Below are 19,335 nucleotides of genomic sequence, written 5' to 3'. Positions count from 1 at the left end.
AGCATTTTTTTTTTAGCATTTCCCTCGGCACTAATTGTATTTCCAATAAAGTGATAAAATATTGCATGTACTTAATGGTATTTACTATAGCTGTTGTGTGATTTCTCATTAAATAATTGTTCTTTCTCTAATAAAAGTGGTTCCCCGTGAGTGGCTTCTAGAGAATAATGCACGTCTCCTAATGCTAAGTGGAAACAACATCTGTTTCACTTTCATGGCTAGTAAAGCTGTGAATGGACGGACCATTGAACTGGCAAGGCTCATAGTCTTTTTAGCTTTGGTAAGCAAAAATAAGTTTTTCTCTAGCAAGTTGTTTAACACTACAATTGACCTACCAGGGAGCTGCCCTTAAGGAACTGAAACGTGGACAAAAAACATTTCATAAAAATGAGTATTGAAGTATATATTTTTAATGTTTCTTTTTCAAAATATTAAAACATTTGTTTTGTTTTATTTTGTTTTTTGAGACAGAGTCTCATTCTTTTGCCCAGGCTGGAGTGCAGTGGTGCAGTCTCAGCTCACCGCAACTTCCGCCTCCCGTGTTCAAGCAATTTTCCTGCCTCAGCCTCCTGAGTAGCTGGGACTAGAGGCGTGCGCCACTATGCCTGGCTAATTTTTGTATTTTTAGTAGAGACGGGGCTTCACTATGCTGGCCAGGCTGGTCTTGAACTCCTGACCTTGTGATCTACCCGCCTCGGCCTCCCAAAGTGCTGGGATTACAGGCGTGAGCCACCGCACCTGGCCCAATATTAAAACATGTCATGAACTATAATATTTGGAATCATCCGTTCTATTAATCTCTCCCCACTTCAAGTCTGGATTTTCGTTATACAGTTCTGTTAAGTTATATTCTTTTTTTAAAAAATCCATTTTAAGAAAAGCATCCCATTTGATTTACTTCAAAATAATCACTGTGGGGGTGGGTTGGGTAGAGGACTTGGGAGTAAATGGAGATAGAGTTGAAATAAGATTGATAATTGTTGAAACTGGGAAATGAATACTGGGAGTTTATTATATTATTCTCTCTAATTTTGTATAGTCAAAATGTTTCAAAATAAAAAGTCTTGAAAATATATTTAGGCTGGGCAGGATGGCTCACACCTCTAAACCCAGCACTTTGAGAGGCTGAGACGGAAGGATCACTTGAGCCCAGGAGTTCGAGACTAGCCTGGGCAACATGTCGAAACCCATTTCTCCAAAAAATACAAAAATTAGCTGGGTATTTTGGCAACATCTCTGGTCCCAGCTACTCAGGGGGCTGAGGTGGGAGGATTGATTGAGCCTGGGAGTTTAAGGTTACAGTGAACCAAGATTGTGCCACTGTACTCCAGTCTGGGCAACAGAACGAGACCCTCTCCCCTCTCAACACACACACACACACACACACACACGTGCATACATATATATAAAATATTATATTTATTTAATATTTATTTAACACAAATTTGTATTGAGTGCTTACTATGGGCCATAAATTATGAGATTCTTGAGCCCAGGAGTTCGAGAGCAGCCTGGAAAACACAGCAAAACCCTGTCTCTACAGTAAAAATTTTTTAAAATTGGCCAGGCATGATGGCTCATGCCTGTAATCCCAGCACTTTGGGAGACTGAGGCAGGCCGATCACCTGAGGTCATGAGTTCGAAACCAGCCTGGCCAATGTGGTGAAACGCCGACTCTACTAAAAGTACAAAAATTAGCCAGGTGTGGTGGCAGGTACCTGTAATCCCAGCTACTCGGGAGGCTGAGGCAGGAGAATCACTTGAGCCTGGGAGGCGGAGGTTGCAGTGAGCAGATCATGCCACTGCACTCCAGCCTGGGTGACAGAGTGAGATGCTGTCTCAAAAATAATAAATAATAAAAAAATTTAAAAATTTAAAAAATTAGCCAGGAGTTGTGGCATGTGTGCCCGTGAGCTCAGCTACTCAGGAGCTGAAGTGGGAAGATCACTTGAGTCTGGGTGGTCAAGGCTGTGGTGAGCCAAGATAGCACCACTGTACTCTAGCCTGGGCAACAGAATGAGATCCCATCTCAAAAAATAAGTAAAAGGCTGAGTGCAGTGGTTCATGTCTATAATCCCAACTTTTTGGGAGGCTGAGCCCAGAGGATCACTTGAGGCCAGGAGTTCCAGACCATCCTGGGCAATATAGGGAAAGCCTCAATTCTACAAAACATAAAATAAAACTAGCTGGGTGTGGTGGTGTGTACCTATTGTCCTAGCTACTCAGAAGGCTGAGGCGGGAGGATCACTTGAGTCCAGGAGTTTGAAGCTGCAGTGAGCTATGATCACACCACTGTACTTCAGTTTGCATAGCAGAGGGAGACCCTGTCTCTAAAAAATAAATAAGTAAATGAATAAGTAGGAGTTCACCAGGCAGATAGAGGGTGGCAGCAGGTTATTCAAGGCAGAAGAAAAATAGGATCATGTGACTGTATTCAGAACACTGTAAGCAGCTGAGTATGATTTCTGAAGGGTAAAATCTGCAGAAGAGTAGAAGGAGGTGAGATTAGACGTGAAGGGAGAGGCTAGGTAAGGAAGGGTTTTGTGGGCCATTCTGTGGAGCTTCAATCCATTTTCTAATAGGGAGCTACTGAAAAGTTATATGAAAGAGAGAGACATAATTGGCTTTGTGTTTTTCCAGATCGTTTTGGCAGCACTATAGCAAATGTAATGGAGAGAAAATCACTAGGGGTGGGGAAGCCTTCTCTAGAAAGCCTTCTCTTATTAACATGTCAATTCTGATCATTAAAGTTCTCTGAATTGCCTCTGATTTGTCTTCTCTATCTTCATTTACTATTAGTGTGCTTAAGCCACTGTATGTGTGGGGTAGGTCATCTCCCAAAATAGACTGCAAGCTCTTTGAAATCCAGTGCTGTGTCACTTATTTCTTTCATAGTTCCTAGTACAGTATTTTACACATAATAGTCAATAGATCTTTCCTATCACAGTGCTATTATTTAGTTACACTACTATACAGTTTATTTTAATAATGTGCATTATTTATTTGGCTATGTGAGTTAAATTGGCAATTAAGGATGTTAGTAAAGAAACTTTTTACTTTTCAGTCAATTTTAGCAGGAACATGTAATATTTACTTTAAATATTTATTTTTTCAATAATGAAGAAATTTATTCCCTAAAATTCTCAAGATGGAAAGTCGACAATACCATACAATTCTCTTGCTTATTGAAATTGCCCATTTGTCTGTCATCCTCATTGAACTTCTTGAAAATAGAGCCATGTCTTTATGGTTTCTCATTGCATCTTCAGCTCCTGACAGGTGCTCAATAAATGTTTATTGAATGAGTAAATGAGCAGAATTCTTTTTTTCTATGTTCAGTAACTGTTTTATATATATATATATTTGTTTTATATATATTATATATATTTATTTTGTGTGTGTGTGTGACGGAGTCTGGCTCTGTCCCCCAGGCTGGAGTGCAGCAGTGTGATCTCCGCTCACTGCAACCTCTGCCTCCTGAGTTCAAGTGATTCTCCTGCCTCAGCCTCCTGAGTAGGTGGGATTATAGGCGCCCGCCACCACGCCTGGCTAATTTTTGTATTTTAATAGAGACAGGGTTTCACCATGTTGGCCAGGCTGGTCTCGAACTCCTGACCTCAGGTGATCCGCGCACCTCGGCCTCCCAAAGTGCTGGGATTACAGGCATGAGCCACCGTGCCTGGCCTGTTTTCAATATTAGGTATTGCATTAGTAAATAATATTCTATGATAATCTTAAATTAGGCTTGTATTTACTTCATACTTTTTTCCCATTAAAATCGTACCATTTGAAAGCAAAATAGTATTAGTTACAAGGGCATTTCCCATGTATAGACTCAGTATGGTGTCAGGTATCATAAATTATGTAAAATCACAAACTATCATTGTTCATCATTGTTCACCATTTTCAAATTCTATAGCTTTCTTCACATGAAGGTTTACAATGCTTTATATGTCTAAATCAGGTGTGTGAGAAAGAACTATACTGCATGGATTGGACAGTTAAAATGATGCAAAAAGTCTGCAAAGTCTTTAGCACTCCAATGGAAAGAAATAACTTCCTGCAGAATGTGGCAAATGCATTTGCATGTGTTATAATGGAAATGCTGCAATCAATTATGTCTGGTGAGTAGGAATGTACTTGGTGCACAGGTGTGCATAAAAATGCGCTCTAGTTTCCACCTAAAATGGAGATATTTTTCTCTAACAGTCCAAGAATAGGAAAAAAAAAAGCTATTTCTATGTTGACTTTAAAAAAAAAAAATTAACAATAAATGGAGCAGACTTCTTGTTTGTTTGTTTGTTTGTTTTTCCTTGCAATATATTTAGTTCCTGGCTTTCATCACTTTAAAAATCTAGTATTGGTTTTAATGGAGAATATAAAGTTGAAGAGTCTGCTCTGAAAGGAACCACTTTCAATTTTGCACAGCAAAAAAATTTAACTTGCTCGGCCGGGCGCGGTGGCTTAAGCCTGTAATCCCAGCACTTTGGGAGGCCGAGACGGGCGGATCACGAGGTCAGGAGATCGAGACCATCCTGGCTAACATGGTGAAACCCCGTCTCTACTAAAAAATACAAAAAACTAGCCGGGCGCGGTGGTGGGCGCTTGTAGTCCCAGCTACTCGGGAAGGCTGAGGCAGGAGAATGGCGTAAACCCGGGAGGCGGAGCTTGCAGTGAGCTGAGATCCGGCCACTGCACTCCAGCCTGGGCTACAGAGCGAGACTCCGTCTCAAAAAAAAAAAAAAAAAAAAAATTTAACTTGCTCACTTACCAACTGTCACTAGCATAAAAATATATTTGTAAATATTATTTTACAGCTTTATTAAGTAACCAACATGATAATTAACTCTATTTTACATGAGAAAACTAAGGCTTAAAGAAGTTACCTGACTTACCAAGGTCTCAAAGTTAGAAGCAATAAAGCATGGATGAGCATCCTTTTCTTCTGACTTCTAATCTACTTTTCTTATATAATTCCTTGATTTCAGTAGTTAACCTGACTTAGTAAAGTCACTAACAAAAAGCCTTCTGTTTAAATATTACTAGGGAAGGCCAGGCACGGTGGCTCACGCCTGTAATCCCAGCACTTTGGGAGGCCAAGGCGGGCGGATCGCGAGGTCAGGAGATCCAGACTATCCTGACTAACATGGTGAAACCCCGTCTCTACTAAAAATACAAAAAAAATTAGCTGGGCGTGGTGGTGGGTGCCTGTAGTCCCAGCTACTCGGGAGGCTGAGGTAGGAGAATCGCTTGAACCTGGGAGACGGAGCTTGCAGTGAGCCGAGATCGCACCACTGCACTTCAGCCTGGGCGACACAGGGAGACTCTGTCTCAAAAAAATAATAAATAAATAAGTATTACTAGGGAAAATTAGAACATCTTAAGTTTCAAATAAATTATATACTTACAAGGTGGGCGGATCACCTGAGGTCAGAAGTTTGAGACCAACCTGACCAACATGGAGAGACATCATCTCTACTAAAAATAGAAAAATTAGCCAGGTGTAGTGGTGCATGCCTGTAATCCTAGCTACTTGGAAGGCCGAGGCAGAAGAATCGCTTGAACCCAGGAGGCAGAGGTTGCAGTGAGCCGAGATGGCACCCCTGCACTCCAGCCTGAGCAACACAGGGAGACTCCATCTCAAAAAATATATTAATTAATAAAATAAATTATATACTTAAAATTTTAACTGTCATTTTATTTTCCCTACTATGTATGGCATATAGGAGACCGTGATGAAGATGACAGAAGCTTTCTGAATTTGTTCCATCTTGTACATGCTCAGGCTAACTTCCATAAAGAGGTCCTGTATTTGACCATGAATACTTCTCTGTCTGCCTAAATCCTCAGAAAGCCTTGCCTTTAGAGAACCTCACTGAACTAATGATTAGAGGAGTGGTACTTTTTCACTCAAAAAATAGCATCCATGGGACTTTTTATCATCTAAGTAACCTAAGAATTCAAAAGCTGGATAGAATTTTAGAAGCAACTACTTACATCGTTATTAATATAAAAATAACAGGCAAACTCAAGAATGAACTGAGATTTCTCTGGAAAACAAGCTCTGCCTCTCCAGGTTTTAGTCAACCTAACACCAAACCAAAATAGAATGTTAGCTGTTCAAGAATCTGGGACCAGCCAACCTGTATGTGTGGATTTTTGAAGCAAGAGAAAATTCCATTTTATAGTTAGACCCAAATTCACTAAATAGTATGTGTGTTCACTTTGTTTAAGTTGTATAGACATAGCCCAGAATGTTTTGTGAAGATTTGCAATATGGTGTTTTGGAATGTGTAGAATACAAATCACAGTTTTTACTACCTTCTTGGCATATGCTTACAAAGAACATTATATTTTGTTCATGTTTTACATGAACTAACAGATAAAAAAGTATATGTATATGTCTGTGTGTGTGTGTGTGTATATATATAGAGAGAGAGACAGACATATATTTCCTTCTTTAAGATAATCATACAAAAGGTCTATACATACAGGAAGGTGTATATTGTCTCAATACAATCAAATCTTTTACTAGGGATTCAAATAAAATGTAGCAAATAAGAGAAAAACAAAATGAAAGAAAATAGCTATTCTGCTGCCGGAATAATCTTTACAAATAGTTTTTACTTCTTCCTAAAGCTTTTCTCCCTCTCTTAAAAAGTGAGATTTGGCTGGGTGCAGTGGCTCAAGCCTGTAATCCCAGAAATTTTGGAGGCTGAGGCAGGAGGATCCCTTGAGTCCAGGAGTTGAAGGCTACAGTGAGTTATGATTGCACCATTGCACTTCAGCCTGGTGACACAGTGAGACCCTGTTTCTAAAAAAAAAAGAAACAAAACAAAACAAACGAGATTTGACGAAGGAAAGTAAAAGTATGAGTGGTTTACAGCAGCCCATGAGAGAGTAGGGTTTGGTTCTCTTCACTCAAGTATATAGATTCCAAGAAGCTGCAGGACTATTTCAGCCTGACTAGCATCTGCCACTACTGCTTTTACTTTTACTATTAAAGTAGATAATAATAGTACTTGACAGGGCTGAAATAATGCTGGAGTCCTCCTGGATCTCCCATCCCATTTTTTTCTCCTTGGGTTTGAGCACTTTACTTCTGAAGACACATTGCTTCCACCTGGACTTCTCAGAGGCTGGCTTTCTTTACCCACGCTCTTGATTTAATTCACCTTTGGAGCTGATGAAGGGAAGAAACACTAGAGGATATGGAAAGTATCTGCAGAAGTAGGGTGTAAAGTGTAGGAAATTCTCAAATGTTTGGTAAGAGGGTCTCAGTGAGAGATGAATAGGACTGAGGAAGAGTGAAAATTGTGGAGAAAATACAAATTGTGAAAACAGGATTTTATTATATTTCAGTAGTAAAGGCACTTAACCTTCATCTCTGCAGGGTGAGAAGTTTAACTGTCTTTCTTAGATGGGTTTTCCAACTGTAATTCCATTGGTGGCCGGAATTTTTGTCTCCAGTTTTTCATTAGCATATTTATGCAAAAACAAAGTTCTTGCTTTTATCCTGGTTTCATTTTCTTCTTCTCAATTTAAGAATTCACCCTCAGTGAATTATAAATGGAATTGAATTATAAAGATTAAAAGTTGGCAGATATCAGAGTATAAAATAATACCTTAGATTTTTCATTTTCCCCTCTCTTTTTTCCTATACATGCTTGCAAAGCATAGATTTATCAAAACATTGGTTATTCCAAGTTAAGAACATACCTCTTCAACTACCTGTGAGGGAAAGAAAAAATAAGGAAAAAAAAAAGTGAAATATTTAAATAGAGATTGTGAATTTTTTTTTTTTTTTTTTTTTTTTTTTTTTGAGACTGAGTCTCACTCCCAGGCTGGAGTGCAGTGGTGTAATCTTGGCTCACTGCAACTTCCGCCTCTCTGCTTCAAGCGATTCTCCTGCCTCAGCCTCCCCAGTAGCTGGGACTTACAGGCGTGTGCCACCATACCTGGCTAATTTTTTTGTATCATTAGTAGAGACAGGGTTTTGCCATGTTGGCCAGGCTGATTTCAAACTCCTGACCTCAGGTTATCCACCCGCCTCAGCCTCCCAAAATGCTAGGATTACAAGTGTAAGTCACCATGCCCGGCAATAGTGAATATTTTTAATATTTTAGTAAATGGATTCTAGATTTCATTTCCTTAGAGAAAGAAATTTTGCATTGTAAAGTTTCCTTGAATTCCTTGAATGATCCCAGTCTCCACAGCAATTGTTTTTAGCAAGTTTACAAAAGAAGCATGTAAAACATATTTGGTCTGGGTTTTGAATCTTCTTTATACACTTGAACTGACATGACTGCTGCTGTAATTAAAAAAAACCCTCACATTATTTATTTCATTATTCTTAATAATTGTGAGATTATTATATCATCCTTACCAAAAATTTGGAACATAAAAAGTTTGATTCATTCTTTGGGTGCAGGAAATAAACTGTGTCATTATGCCACCAATAAAAAGCAAGCTGACAAATTGTCCACTCAATTGTTAAAAATTATAAATAACATTTATGACCAAATTTGCAGTTTTTTCAATTCGGTGGTCCATTCTTTTTTGCTGAATACCTTTGTCATGAGGAAGTGTAATGTCAAATTTTAAAGGGGAAATTAACTTTTAAAAGCATATGTTTTTCTTGCCATTACTATCAATGTTTAAGTGATGGTATAGGCAGTCATATTGTCACAAAAAAAAGAGAATTTGGAATATGAATAGTTTAAAAATGTTAGGAGACTGTCAATTTCTAGCTAACTCTGGAACAGTCATAACAACATAACTATGTAAAGTACTAACAAGTCAGATAATTTAGCCTGTACTGTTTTTTAAAGTAGAAGATTGGCTGCTGGGCGTGGTGACTCACGATCCCAGCACTTTGGGAGGCCGAGGCGGGCAGATCACAAGGTCAGGAGTTCGAGACAAGCCTGGCCAAGAGACCAGCCTAGCCAGTGTGGTGAAACCCTGTTTCCACTAAAAGTACAAAAATTAGCCAGGCGTGGTGGCGGGCACCTGTAATCCCAGCTACTTGAGAGGCTGAGGCAGGAGAATTGCTTAAACCCGGGAGGCGGAGGTTGCAGTGAGCCAAAATCACGCCATTGCACTCCAGCCTGAGCAATGGAGCGAGACTCTGACTCAAAAAAAAAAAAAAAAAGATTGGCCTAAATTAGCAGACCTCAGCGCCCAGCTCCTTTTTCCTTTTTGTAATGATTTCCTCAGCCTCCTTTGACTTTGATTTGTAGAATGATTTTTTACTCCCTGTAGAAGGCAAGTTCAATAACACATTATTATCTTTATCTTTATTATTGTTTCTACACACACCATGCACCATAATAGTACTAACAAACTAATGATGCTACCTTCCTGAGAAACTAATTGAAAATGTACAACTTGTGATAAACTCTCTGTACCTTGTGAAACTATGAAACTTTAACACTTTTTTGGAGGATTCCTTCTCATGCCAATTATGAGATACCCGACAGAAGGTGCAGCTGGAAATACCATCTTATGTCAATGAATAACAAATACTAACCTCTTTGTGATTATTACTAAAAGGTTAACCTCTTTATGCAAATAGTACTCAATTGTATGATTAAAGATTTTTATGTCAATAAATATTGTGAAAGGTAAAAGTAAGGCTATTACAAAAGCCTCTTTGGTTATTGGATATCTTACTAACAATGTGACTTCTGTAGCACTTCCACCAGCAGGTAACTGTGAAACCTGTAAGAAATCAGGATATGGACATATGCTTCTTGGTTTTTGAAGCATTACTAAGCTAGGAAAGGTGACCTGAAAGATAGCTGCATTGAACAGTCTTCTCCAGGTTAAAAAAGAAAAAATTTCCAAAGGACTAAGATTGCATTCTTTTCATCGAGAAAACAAATATATTCAATTTAAGGGCAAGATTGAAAAAAAAAAAAGAAGAAAAATATAACTCCAGAAAATTCCTCAAATAACTAGAGACTGAAAAAAGAACCCTACAAACCCCAATGATTTGCCCTTTGAAAGACTCTTAAAATAATAATAGTAATACTTGTAGACATTCTGAGATCACTGCTTTTTTAAAGGTACATATAACTGGAAAATATGCATTGCTATTTCAGAAGTATTGTATTTATGGTAAAATTTCTTTGACACTAAATATATTTGCTAAATTTTGTTTATTTACTATATTAATAAAACTATGTTAAAATTGAAAACATTCCAACTTGTTCAGAGTTTGTCATTATGCAAGTCATTGAGTTTTTTGTGGGGGAACTTATCTTCATTTAAGTTGTTAATTATAGCTCTACCATGATCAAAAAAATGAAATGTCTTAATATAAATTAATATTTTAATTAGGTGTATATTTATGTATGTGTATACTTACACTTAATATTAACATAAAATTAAATAATTTCATTTACTAGCAATAACTCATAAACAGTAATCTATAGAACAGTATTCTGCACTGTTCCGCTATTTAATTCAGTGATTAAATCCATAAGCAATGAATATTCCAATTACTGCTAAACTAGAAATGCTATAATTATCATAGCTTAATACCAGTTTCAAAAAATAATATATGTAATTAAATATTGTGGATTACCTGCAATTTCCCATGACTATAAGATCTTACAGTGTTTTTTTGAGACAGATTCTGTCACCCAGGCTGGAGTACAGTAGTGCGATCTTGTCACACTGAAACCTCTGCCTCCCAGGTTTAAGCAATTCTCCTGCCTCAGCCTCCTGGGAAGCTGGGACCACAGGCACACACTACCACGCCTGGCTAATTTTTGTATTTTTAGTAGAGCTGGGGTTTCACTTTGTTGGAAAGGCCGGTCTCAAACTCCTGACCTCAGGTGATCTGCTTCCCTCAGCCATCCAAAGTGCTGGCATTACAGGCATGAAGCACAGTGCCCGGCCTCTTACAGTGTTTTTTTGTTTTTTGTTTTGTTTGTTTGTTTTTTGTTTGTTTTTTCGAGGCATAGTCTTGCTCTGTCGCCCTGGCTGGAGTGCAATGGTGTGATCTTGGCTCACTGCAACCTCCGCTTCCTGGGTTCGAGCAATTCTCCTGCCTCAGCCTCCTGAGCAGCTGGGATTACAGGCACGTGCCACAATGCCCAACTTTTTTTTTTTTTTTGGATTTTTAGTAAAGACGGGGTTTCACCATGTTGGCCAGGCTGGTCTCGAACTCCTGACTTCGTGATCTGCCCACCTTGGCCTCTCAAAGTGCTGGGATTACAGGCATGAGCCACCGTTTTGTTTTTTGTTTTTGTCTTTTTGTTTTTTGGTTTTTTTTTTTTTGAGACGGAGTCTTGCTCTGTCGCCCAGGCTGGAATGCAGTGACCGGATCTCAGTTCACTGCAAGCTCCGCTTCCCAGGTTTACACCATTCTCCTGCCTCAGCCTCCCGTGTAGCTGGGACTACAGGTGCCCGCCACCTCGCCTGGCTAGTTTTTTGTATCTTTTAGTAGAGATGGGGTTTCACGTGTTAGCCAGGATGGTCGCGATCTCCTGACCTCGTGATCCGCCTGTTTCGGCCTCCCACAGTGCTGGGATTACAGGCTTGAGCCACCACGCCCGACCAGTTTTTTGTTTTTTGTTTTGAGACAGAATCTCACTCTGTCGCCCAGGCTGGAGTGCAGTGGTGCAATCTCGGCCCACTGCAACCTCCACCTTCCGGGTTCAAGTGATGCTCCTGCCTCAGCCTCCTGAGTAGCTGGGATTATATGCATGTGCCACCTCGCCCAGCTAATTTTGTATTTTCAGTAGAGATGGGGTTTCACCATGTTGGCCAGTCTGGTCTCCAATTCCTGACCTCAAGTGACCTACCTGCCTCAGCCTTCCAAAGTGCTGGGATTACAGACGTGAGCCACCACCGTGCCTGGCAGTCTCACAGTTTAAATTTTAAGTACAAAGATGTTCTTAAACATTTCTAAATGTATCTGCCTTAGTGTGATTGATTTTATAATGGGCGTTGTGTCAATGATTTTTTCTGTTCCCCTCTTAATATATGACTTTGGTTTTATTTTTGTTTAAAATAGATGGGTGCAAAACTGACTTAGAAGAGGATACTCTAGACTTTTTGAAAATATTTATAGTTTGATAAAGCCAAAGCATGTAATTTACAAAGACAATTTTCCACTTCAGTTGTGCTTTGATGCCTTACTAAGGAAAAGTCCCATTATTTTTGAGTAATTTAAAATCAAAATGACATTTTGGCCAGGCATGGTGGCTCACACCTGTAATCCCAGCACTTTGGGAGACTGAGGAAGGCAGATAACTTGAGGTCAGGAGTTCCAGACCAACCTGGCCAACATGATGAAAACCCATCTCTACTTTAAAAAAATACAAAAATTAGCCAGGCATAGGGGTGCATGCCTGTGGTCCCAGCCACTCAGAAGGCTGAGGCAGGAGAATCGCTTGAACCCAGGAGGCAGAGATTGCAGTGAGCCGAGATCATTCCATTGCACTCCAGCCTGGGTGACAAGAGCGAAACTCCGTCTCAAAAAACAAAAATAAAATAAATAAAATACATCATTCTTCCCCACAAACCCCGTTTTCATCAAGAAAGCAGGTATTAGTGTAATGATTCTTAGCATTGTCACTTGATTTTTTCTAAGTAATCTATTCAGAGTGGTTTTTATTTCATTGACATTTTATTGGACAAAATTACCCTATGACACAGATTTATAAAATTTATACAAAACCTTATATTACAGAAGTAACTTTTTTCAGTGTTTTATTATGTTTTGGGATGCCAAAATACAAATAGTTTAAATGTAAAATTTAAACAACTATCAAAATAATACAGTAAAACCCTGTTATAAGCTAGCATACTGTTGCATAAATATAAGCACAAAGTCATACATTTTTTCCAAAATGTATTGATTTATTTTTTTTAAATCCTATTTTACAACTGAAGAGATGGGTAATCTTCTCTCCTTACACTGTACCCAATACCAGTGGTATATGTCACCAGTGTATGAGTGAAATCTGCTGGTTTTTTTTCACTGAATTGATTAGTTGGTTCAACTTTGTAAGAATACAGACTGAGAAGCCTTGATGTCACAAAAGACCAGAGCAAGCTTGGTTAGACTATACCTTAAAGATCTATACCGTCATAACTAACTCTAATTTGAACTCCTCCAAAATACTGGCACTTGCCTGAATTACCTAGGTAAGGATGTAGAGCTGCTGTCTTGGCTTGAAGAGGGAAATTGTAGTTTGAAACACTAAGTTATACTGGAGTTAGAAGAATATTTTAGTGGAAAATGTCACGTCAAGGACTCCACTGAAGATCATTCCTAAATATATCCAGGTTCACAGTCATGCTTCTTGCATCCATGTATGTCAGATTATCTATCTTTTTGCAGTATACCACAATGCAGTATCATACTTGTTAATATTCCTGAAACAGTTTAGGCAAATTATCACTGACATAATGTATATATTTGGAGTAAATAAATAATGGCCATTTTCTCATCAAAATCTGGCTGTTGGTGCAACAAAAAAACGGAGTTTTGCAGTTAAATTTTCACTATAAAATGTCATGTTGGGGAGAATATTCAGAAAAGGGGGACTACCAGTGACCTATTAAGAGTTTGTTCTATGGGAATTCTGTTCTCAATGATGTAGTTTCCAAAGAGATAATGCGACTTTGGCCTAACACTTTCATTTGACAGAATAAACAGAAGACCTAAAGCTTATGTATTTATTTATTTTTATTTTATTTTTTATTTTTGTGGAGATGGGGGTCTCGCTATGTTGCCTGGGCTGGTCTGGAATTCCTGGCCTCAAGCTATCCTCCTGCTTCTACCTCCCTAAATGCTGGGATTATAGGCATGTTCCATAGTGCCTGGCCTAGCCCTGAAGTTTAAATGACTTATGCAAAGTCACATAATCTGTTGCCAAAACAAAGCTTCCAGAATTGTGTTTTTTCTTGTCCATAATTCTTATGTTTTTATTATTATTATTATTATTATTATTGAGATGGAATCTCGCTGTGTCACCCAGGCTGGAGTGCAGAGGTGTGATCTCAGCTCACTGCAACCTCCGCCTCCCAGGTTCAAGCCATTCTCCTGCCTCAGCCTCCTGAGTAGCTGGGATTACAGGCACCTGCCACCACACCACGTAATTTTTGTATTTTTAGTAGACACAGGGTTTCACCATGTTGGTCAGACTGGTCTCAAACTCCTGACCTCAAGTGATCCACCTGCCTCGGCCTCCCAAAGTGCTGGGATTACAGGCGTGAGCCACTGTGCCTGGCCTTGTCCATAATTTTTAAATGCAACTTTTCCATTTTAATTGTGACATATAATGCCTCAATTTTTGTTTTAAAACATGGAAATTGGACACAGTGTTATTACTAAAAGCTATTAATTTAACCTTTCTCCTTATTTATTTATTTATTTTATTTTATTTTATTTGAGTTGTAGTCTCACTATGTCTCCCAGGCTGGAGTGCAGTGACATGATCTCAACTCACTACAACCTCTGCCTCCCGGGTTCAAGCGATTCTTCAGCCTCAGCCTCCCAGGTAGCTGGGACGGCAGGCACGCACTACCGTGCCTAATTTTTGTATTTTTATTAGAGATGGGGTTTTACCATGTTGGCCAGGCTGGTCTCCAATTCCTGACCTCAGGTGATCTGCCCGCCTCAAAGTGCTGGGATTACAGGTGTGAGCCACCGCGCCTGACTCTCCTTGTTTATTTTTAAGTGAGAAGGGAAAATTAAATGTAGAACAATTACGACAGACTTGTAAAAGGAATAAACACCCCAGATTTGCAAGCCAATTCTACTTTGAATCCCAAAATATATAGTTTCTTCAACTCTAATGGGTCAGAGAACTATGTGGAAAGTTTTTTTTTTTTTTCCAGAAAAGATCTTTGACAAAACACACACACACACCCACTCATTTTGGGGTAAGAGATTTTTCCTAAATAAGTATAGCCATCTTGTTTCTATCATTTATAATTCAATCAGCTGCAAGGATGAGGACTATATAACCATTTCTCCCTTTAAATGAGAAACTGGGATACAAGTGGTTTGAGGTAGGGAAGAAATGATAAATTTTAAAAACTCAAAGGACAAGTTCTTCCTGGCTGGAGAGTGAGACAAGAGAAACCACAAAACCCCAGATTGTGCAATCTGTAAAGACAGTGATAAAGTGACTACTTCATAGGTGAAGATGGACAACTTGAACTTCCCCTTGAGTTTCACAAGGGAGCCCTGTGTGTGAGAAGGAAGGAACATATTTGAGTGTAATGTGCAGTTGCATTTAGATCTAAGGAAACTTAAAATGAATTTAAGTTTCCTTAATTCAAAATGAATTTTTGAGCAGTTCTCCACTGTAACTTTAATAAGTCTCCATTTCAACTTTCTGTTCTCAATCCCCTCTATCTACAGCTCAAACACATGCAGTATCTGCCAGCCATGTCCATGAATTCCTGATGTCCCAGCCAAGTGCCTCTCAGCTCAAAAAGCCCCTTGCTTGCCAGGGGTCAGCCATGTCTGGAAGGCTCTGAAAGAGGTCTGCTGGGCAGCGGGACTGCTGCTGTGGATGAGAGACCTCTTGTTGGACTGGAGAGACCAGGAGCTGTAAGAAACCCAGAAATAAAAAGGCTTAGATGGGGACAGCTGCAAAGGTATCAGCTCCCAAGTACCAGGAGCTCCTCCCTCCTCTCCACCAAATCCCACAGTTGGGACATCTCCCCGAAAGCCCCACCCCAAGTAAAATTATTTGCTGTCTCACCCTCAAATAAGAATGAGTCAATAATTAAGTAATGCAATTATACAAGCATAGTCGTAAACAACTATGTTGCAAGTATGCTGACATGCAAAGATGTGTTTTATCTTTAATTACCGGAAGAAAATAGACAACTTGAGTTTGCGCACCTAACTTGAAGAAGAAATTAGGAAATAATAGTCCCTCCCCACCACACCCATCACTCCCAACCCATTCTGCCTAAAACTCCTTTGCATTGTAGATTTTATTTGTAATTTTTAAACTCTTATTTTAAATTAGGTCCCAAAGAAAGAAGCTGGCATTTCTTATTCTTTTCAGAGTGGTCTGAGAAAAAAAATAGGAAAGCAAACTCTTTCTTTTTTTTTTTTTTTTTTAAATCAATACCCGAGATAACAGCCAGAAGCAAAAATCCACCGGTGCGTCAGCAAGCAGGGCACTCGGCCATTCAGCTCCATCCTTCCCTCTGAGCTGTTCTCCAGCAGGCTCCAGCCGCAGCTCCAGGCCACTAGAGCAGATAGATAATGTAGGACAGAATGACCAGGCCTATGATAGCAAAGAACATCAGGATGAAAATATCCAGCATTGTGGATTCCTAGGCCGACCAGGCCCCTGGATTCTGGTGAAACGTGAGCTGTGAGCACGGAGGTTGCAATCGGTGGAGAGAAATGGCTCCTCTTCCCTCCACGGCTCAGCCCTTGTTCTTTCCCCTCCCCCTCCTGGGGGCCTGAGACTGAAGGATGCTGCAGCTCCACCAGCAGCTTCCTGCCCCCCCACCAACCACAGCCAACCAATCACAAAGCCTGGGGGTGGATAGCCAAGGAGCTGCCAGATTTAGACCCACTGAACCGCAGAATCAAAGGGGCTCAATTTCTCCCCAGTAACCCAATCTGACCCCTTTGTATCTAAATGGAGCCTGCATGCTCTGGATGTAGGAGGAGATAGGATCCTACCCAGCTCCCCCGCGAGTGAATCCTCCTGACTGCCTTCTTCGCCTTTCCTCTCACACACCTAGGGCAGATTATCTCAGAAAAATCACGGTTGGGTATTGGGTGGGCCATTGGCAACTTCTAAAGGTCACATTATGGGGAGACACAAAGGACTCATATGGATCTCAGTGGGCTTCCCTGGGGGATGAAGCTAACATTTACACATTTCCTACATTGGGCCAGATATTGTACATGTGGTGCAATTTCAACCACCTACGAGTCTTTCATAGATGGGGGTCAGAGATGGCCAGAAATTTACCTAATCCTTCATAGCTTAGAAGTGTCAGAGACCAGCCGGGTACAATGGCTCGCGCCTGTAATCCCAGCACTTTGGTAGGCCAAGGTAGGTGGATCACAAGGTCGGGAGTTCAAGACCAGTGTGGCCAAGATGGTGAAACCCTGGCTCTACCAAAACTACAAAAGTTAGCCAGACTTGGTGCCGCATGCCTGTAATGCCAGTTACTCAGGAGGCTGAGGCAGAGAATTGCTTGAACCCAGGAGGTGGAGCCGAGATTGTGCCACTGCACTCCAGCCTGGGCTACAGAGCAAGGCTCCATCTCAAAAAAAAAAAAAAAAAATTAGCTCGGGCATGGGTGGCAGAGGTTGCAGTGAGCTAAGACCGTGCCATTGCACTCCAGCCTGGGCTACAGAGCAAGGCTCCATCTCAAAAAAAAAAAAAAATTAGCCGGGCATGGTGGCAGATGCCCGTAATCCCAGCTACTCTTGAGGCTGAGGCTACAGAATTGCTTGAACCTGGGAGGCGGAGGTTGCAGTGAGCTAAGACCGTGCCATTGCACTCTAGCCTGGGCGACAGAGCGAGACTCTGTCTCAAAAATAAATAAATAAATAAAATAAGAAGTAAAAGGCCTAGTGTTGTGGCTCATGCCTGTAATCCCAACATTTTAGGAGGCTGAGGCGGGTGGATCACCTGAGGTCGGGAGTTCAAGACCAGCCTGAGCAACATGGAGAAACCCCACCTCTACTAAAAATACAAAATTAGCTGGGCGTGGTGGCGCATGCCTGTAATCCCAGCTACTCGGGAGGCTGAGGCAGGAGAATAGCTTGAACCTGGGAGGTGGAGGTTGCAGTGAGCTGAGATTGCACTCCAGCCTGGGCAACAAGAGTGAAGCTCCATCTCAAAAAAATAAATAAAATAAAATAATAAATAAATAAGAAATGTCAGAGACCAAGATTCAAAACTAAGCACGCAGACATCAAAGTTCATATTCTTCCTCTTGCCCCACACTGCTCCCCCTGTTGGTCTGGAAGGCCTCTACACCCCACGTGCACTGCTCAACTTGCAGAGGGTGCACTTACAGGATGGGCACCAGAGACCCCTCCTCCACTCACTCCTTCGTCTCTTGCAGTCATTACCCACTGTTTTGTTTTCCTTCTTTCTTTTTTTGTAGAGACGGGGTCTTGCCATTTTGCCCAGGCTGGTCTCAAACTCCTGGACTCAAGCAGTTCTCCCACCTCAGCCTCCCGAAGTGCTGGGATTGCAGGTGTGAACCACTGCACTGGGCCTAATTTTGTTTTCTTTGGTATCCTCTTCCAAAAGCTCAGCATAGTGTTATACACAGAGAGGACACTGAAGAATTCTCAGGGGGCATCCCTGAAATTAAAAAAATTCAAGTGGTTTCTTCTGAGGGGGAAAAGAGAATTGTTTTATTCTTTTCTTTATTTTTATTTATTTATTTATGAGACGGAGTCTCACTCTGTCGCCCAGGCTGGAGTGCAGTGGTGTGATCTCTGCTCAATGCAAGGTCCGCCTCCTGGGTTCACACCATTCTCCTGCCTCCCGAGTAGCTGGGACTATAGGCGCCCACCACCACGCCCGGCTAATTTTTTGTATTTTTAGTAGAGACGGGGTTTCACCATGTTAGCCAGGATTTTTTTGCCTTTTTATAAGCCTCAATTATTTCCTATTAAATTAAAAAATTCCCTAGGATGTCTCTGAGACCTAGTCTCCTTGGCCCCCACCCCAAATAGTATTTTTTTTTAAAGGCCTGGGGTTAAGATATATTGGTAACCTCCTCATAATGCTAGACCTCAAGAACTTAGGCCACTCAGAAGGAAATCCAGAGCCCCTCCCATTGGCCCATTCCCAGGAGGCAGAGCTTTCTGTGAGCAGGGAGTGGAGACGTGGCAGCAATGCCCCCCAAAGCACTGTTCCCTCAAATAGATCTGAAGGTGAATGAAGCCTCCTGAGGAGTGGGGTAGGCCAACATGAGGCAAGCTTTGCCAACAAACTCCCTTCTATTGGGAAAGTATTGGGCTGCCTGCGCCCCTGGAGGGGAGCAGGTGTCAGTGCTGTCTCTAATTATACCACCCAGGGCCGCCTCGGATGCTCCCCACACTGGCCCAGCTCGGCGGACTCTGGCCATGTCATTCTCCAGATTACAAATGCTCAGCTCAGGAGAGCCCTCCTCCTCTCCACCCTGCTGTGATTCTGAGGCTGGAGAATGCTTTAGTTCTGAGCCCCAAGAGAGAAATGCCCCTCAAGCAGCTGGACCTGAGGCTGATTGGCAGCACTGAGCAGGGCCAGACTCACCTCTCTACCACTGTCCTCTTCCCAAGCCCACTGAGCAAGAGGGGAGGCCGCCTGGCCTTTTGGCCAGTCA

The 19,335-nt window shown here is 41.0% G+C and overlaps 1 protein-coding gene and 1 long non-coding RNA gene across 4 annotated transcripts in view; one reads left to right on the top strand and one right to left on the bottom strand.

Moving 5' to 3' along the window:
- Positions 1 to 15,539, top strand: part of FBXO47 (F-box protein 47) — a 40,539-nt gene extending 25,000 nt beyond the window's left edge. For 2 of the 3 annotated variants that reach the window (XM_021928286.2, XM_021928285.2), the window contains exons 9-11: positions 138 to 280; positions 3,965 to 4,124; positions 15,389 to 15,539. In XM_021928286.2, coding sequence (XP_021783978.1) covers positions 138 to 280; positions 3,965 to 4,124; positions 15,389 to 15,507 — 422 coding nt within the window. In that variant the 3' untranslated portion in view covers positions 15,508 to 15,539. Of the gene's footprint in view, positions 1 to 137; positions 281 to 3,964; positions 4,125 to 5,726; positions 6,695 to 15,388 lie in introns of those variants that run through there. The other variant, XM_003912916.5, reaches the window with a different exon arrangement.
- On the bottom strand, positions 15,028 to 17,112 carry LOC101026650. Its single transcript, XR_162796.5, has 2 exons — positions 16,113 to 17,112; positions 15,028 to 15,578 (listed from the first exon to the last, which is right to left on the bottom strand). It is a non-coding gene; the product is annotated as an uncharacterized LOC101026650 (long non-coding RNA).
- Between the last annotated feature and the right edge of the window lie 2,223 nt (positions 17,113 to 19,335).

This window comes from Papio anubis, chromosome 17 (genome assembly GCF_008728515.1).
Source record: "Papio anubis isolate 15944 chromosome 17, Panubis1.0, whole genome shotgun sequence".
NCBI classification, from domain to species: Eukaryota; Metazoa; Chordata; class Mammalia; order Primates; family Cercopithecidae; genus Papio; species Papio anubis.
Note: the sequence above shows the minus strand (reverse complement) of the source record. Positions and strands in the feature narration are given on the sequence as shown.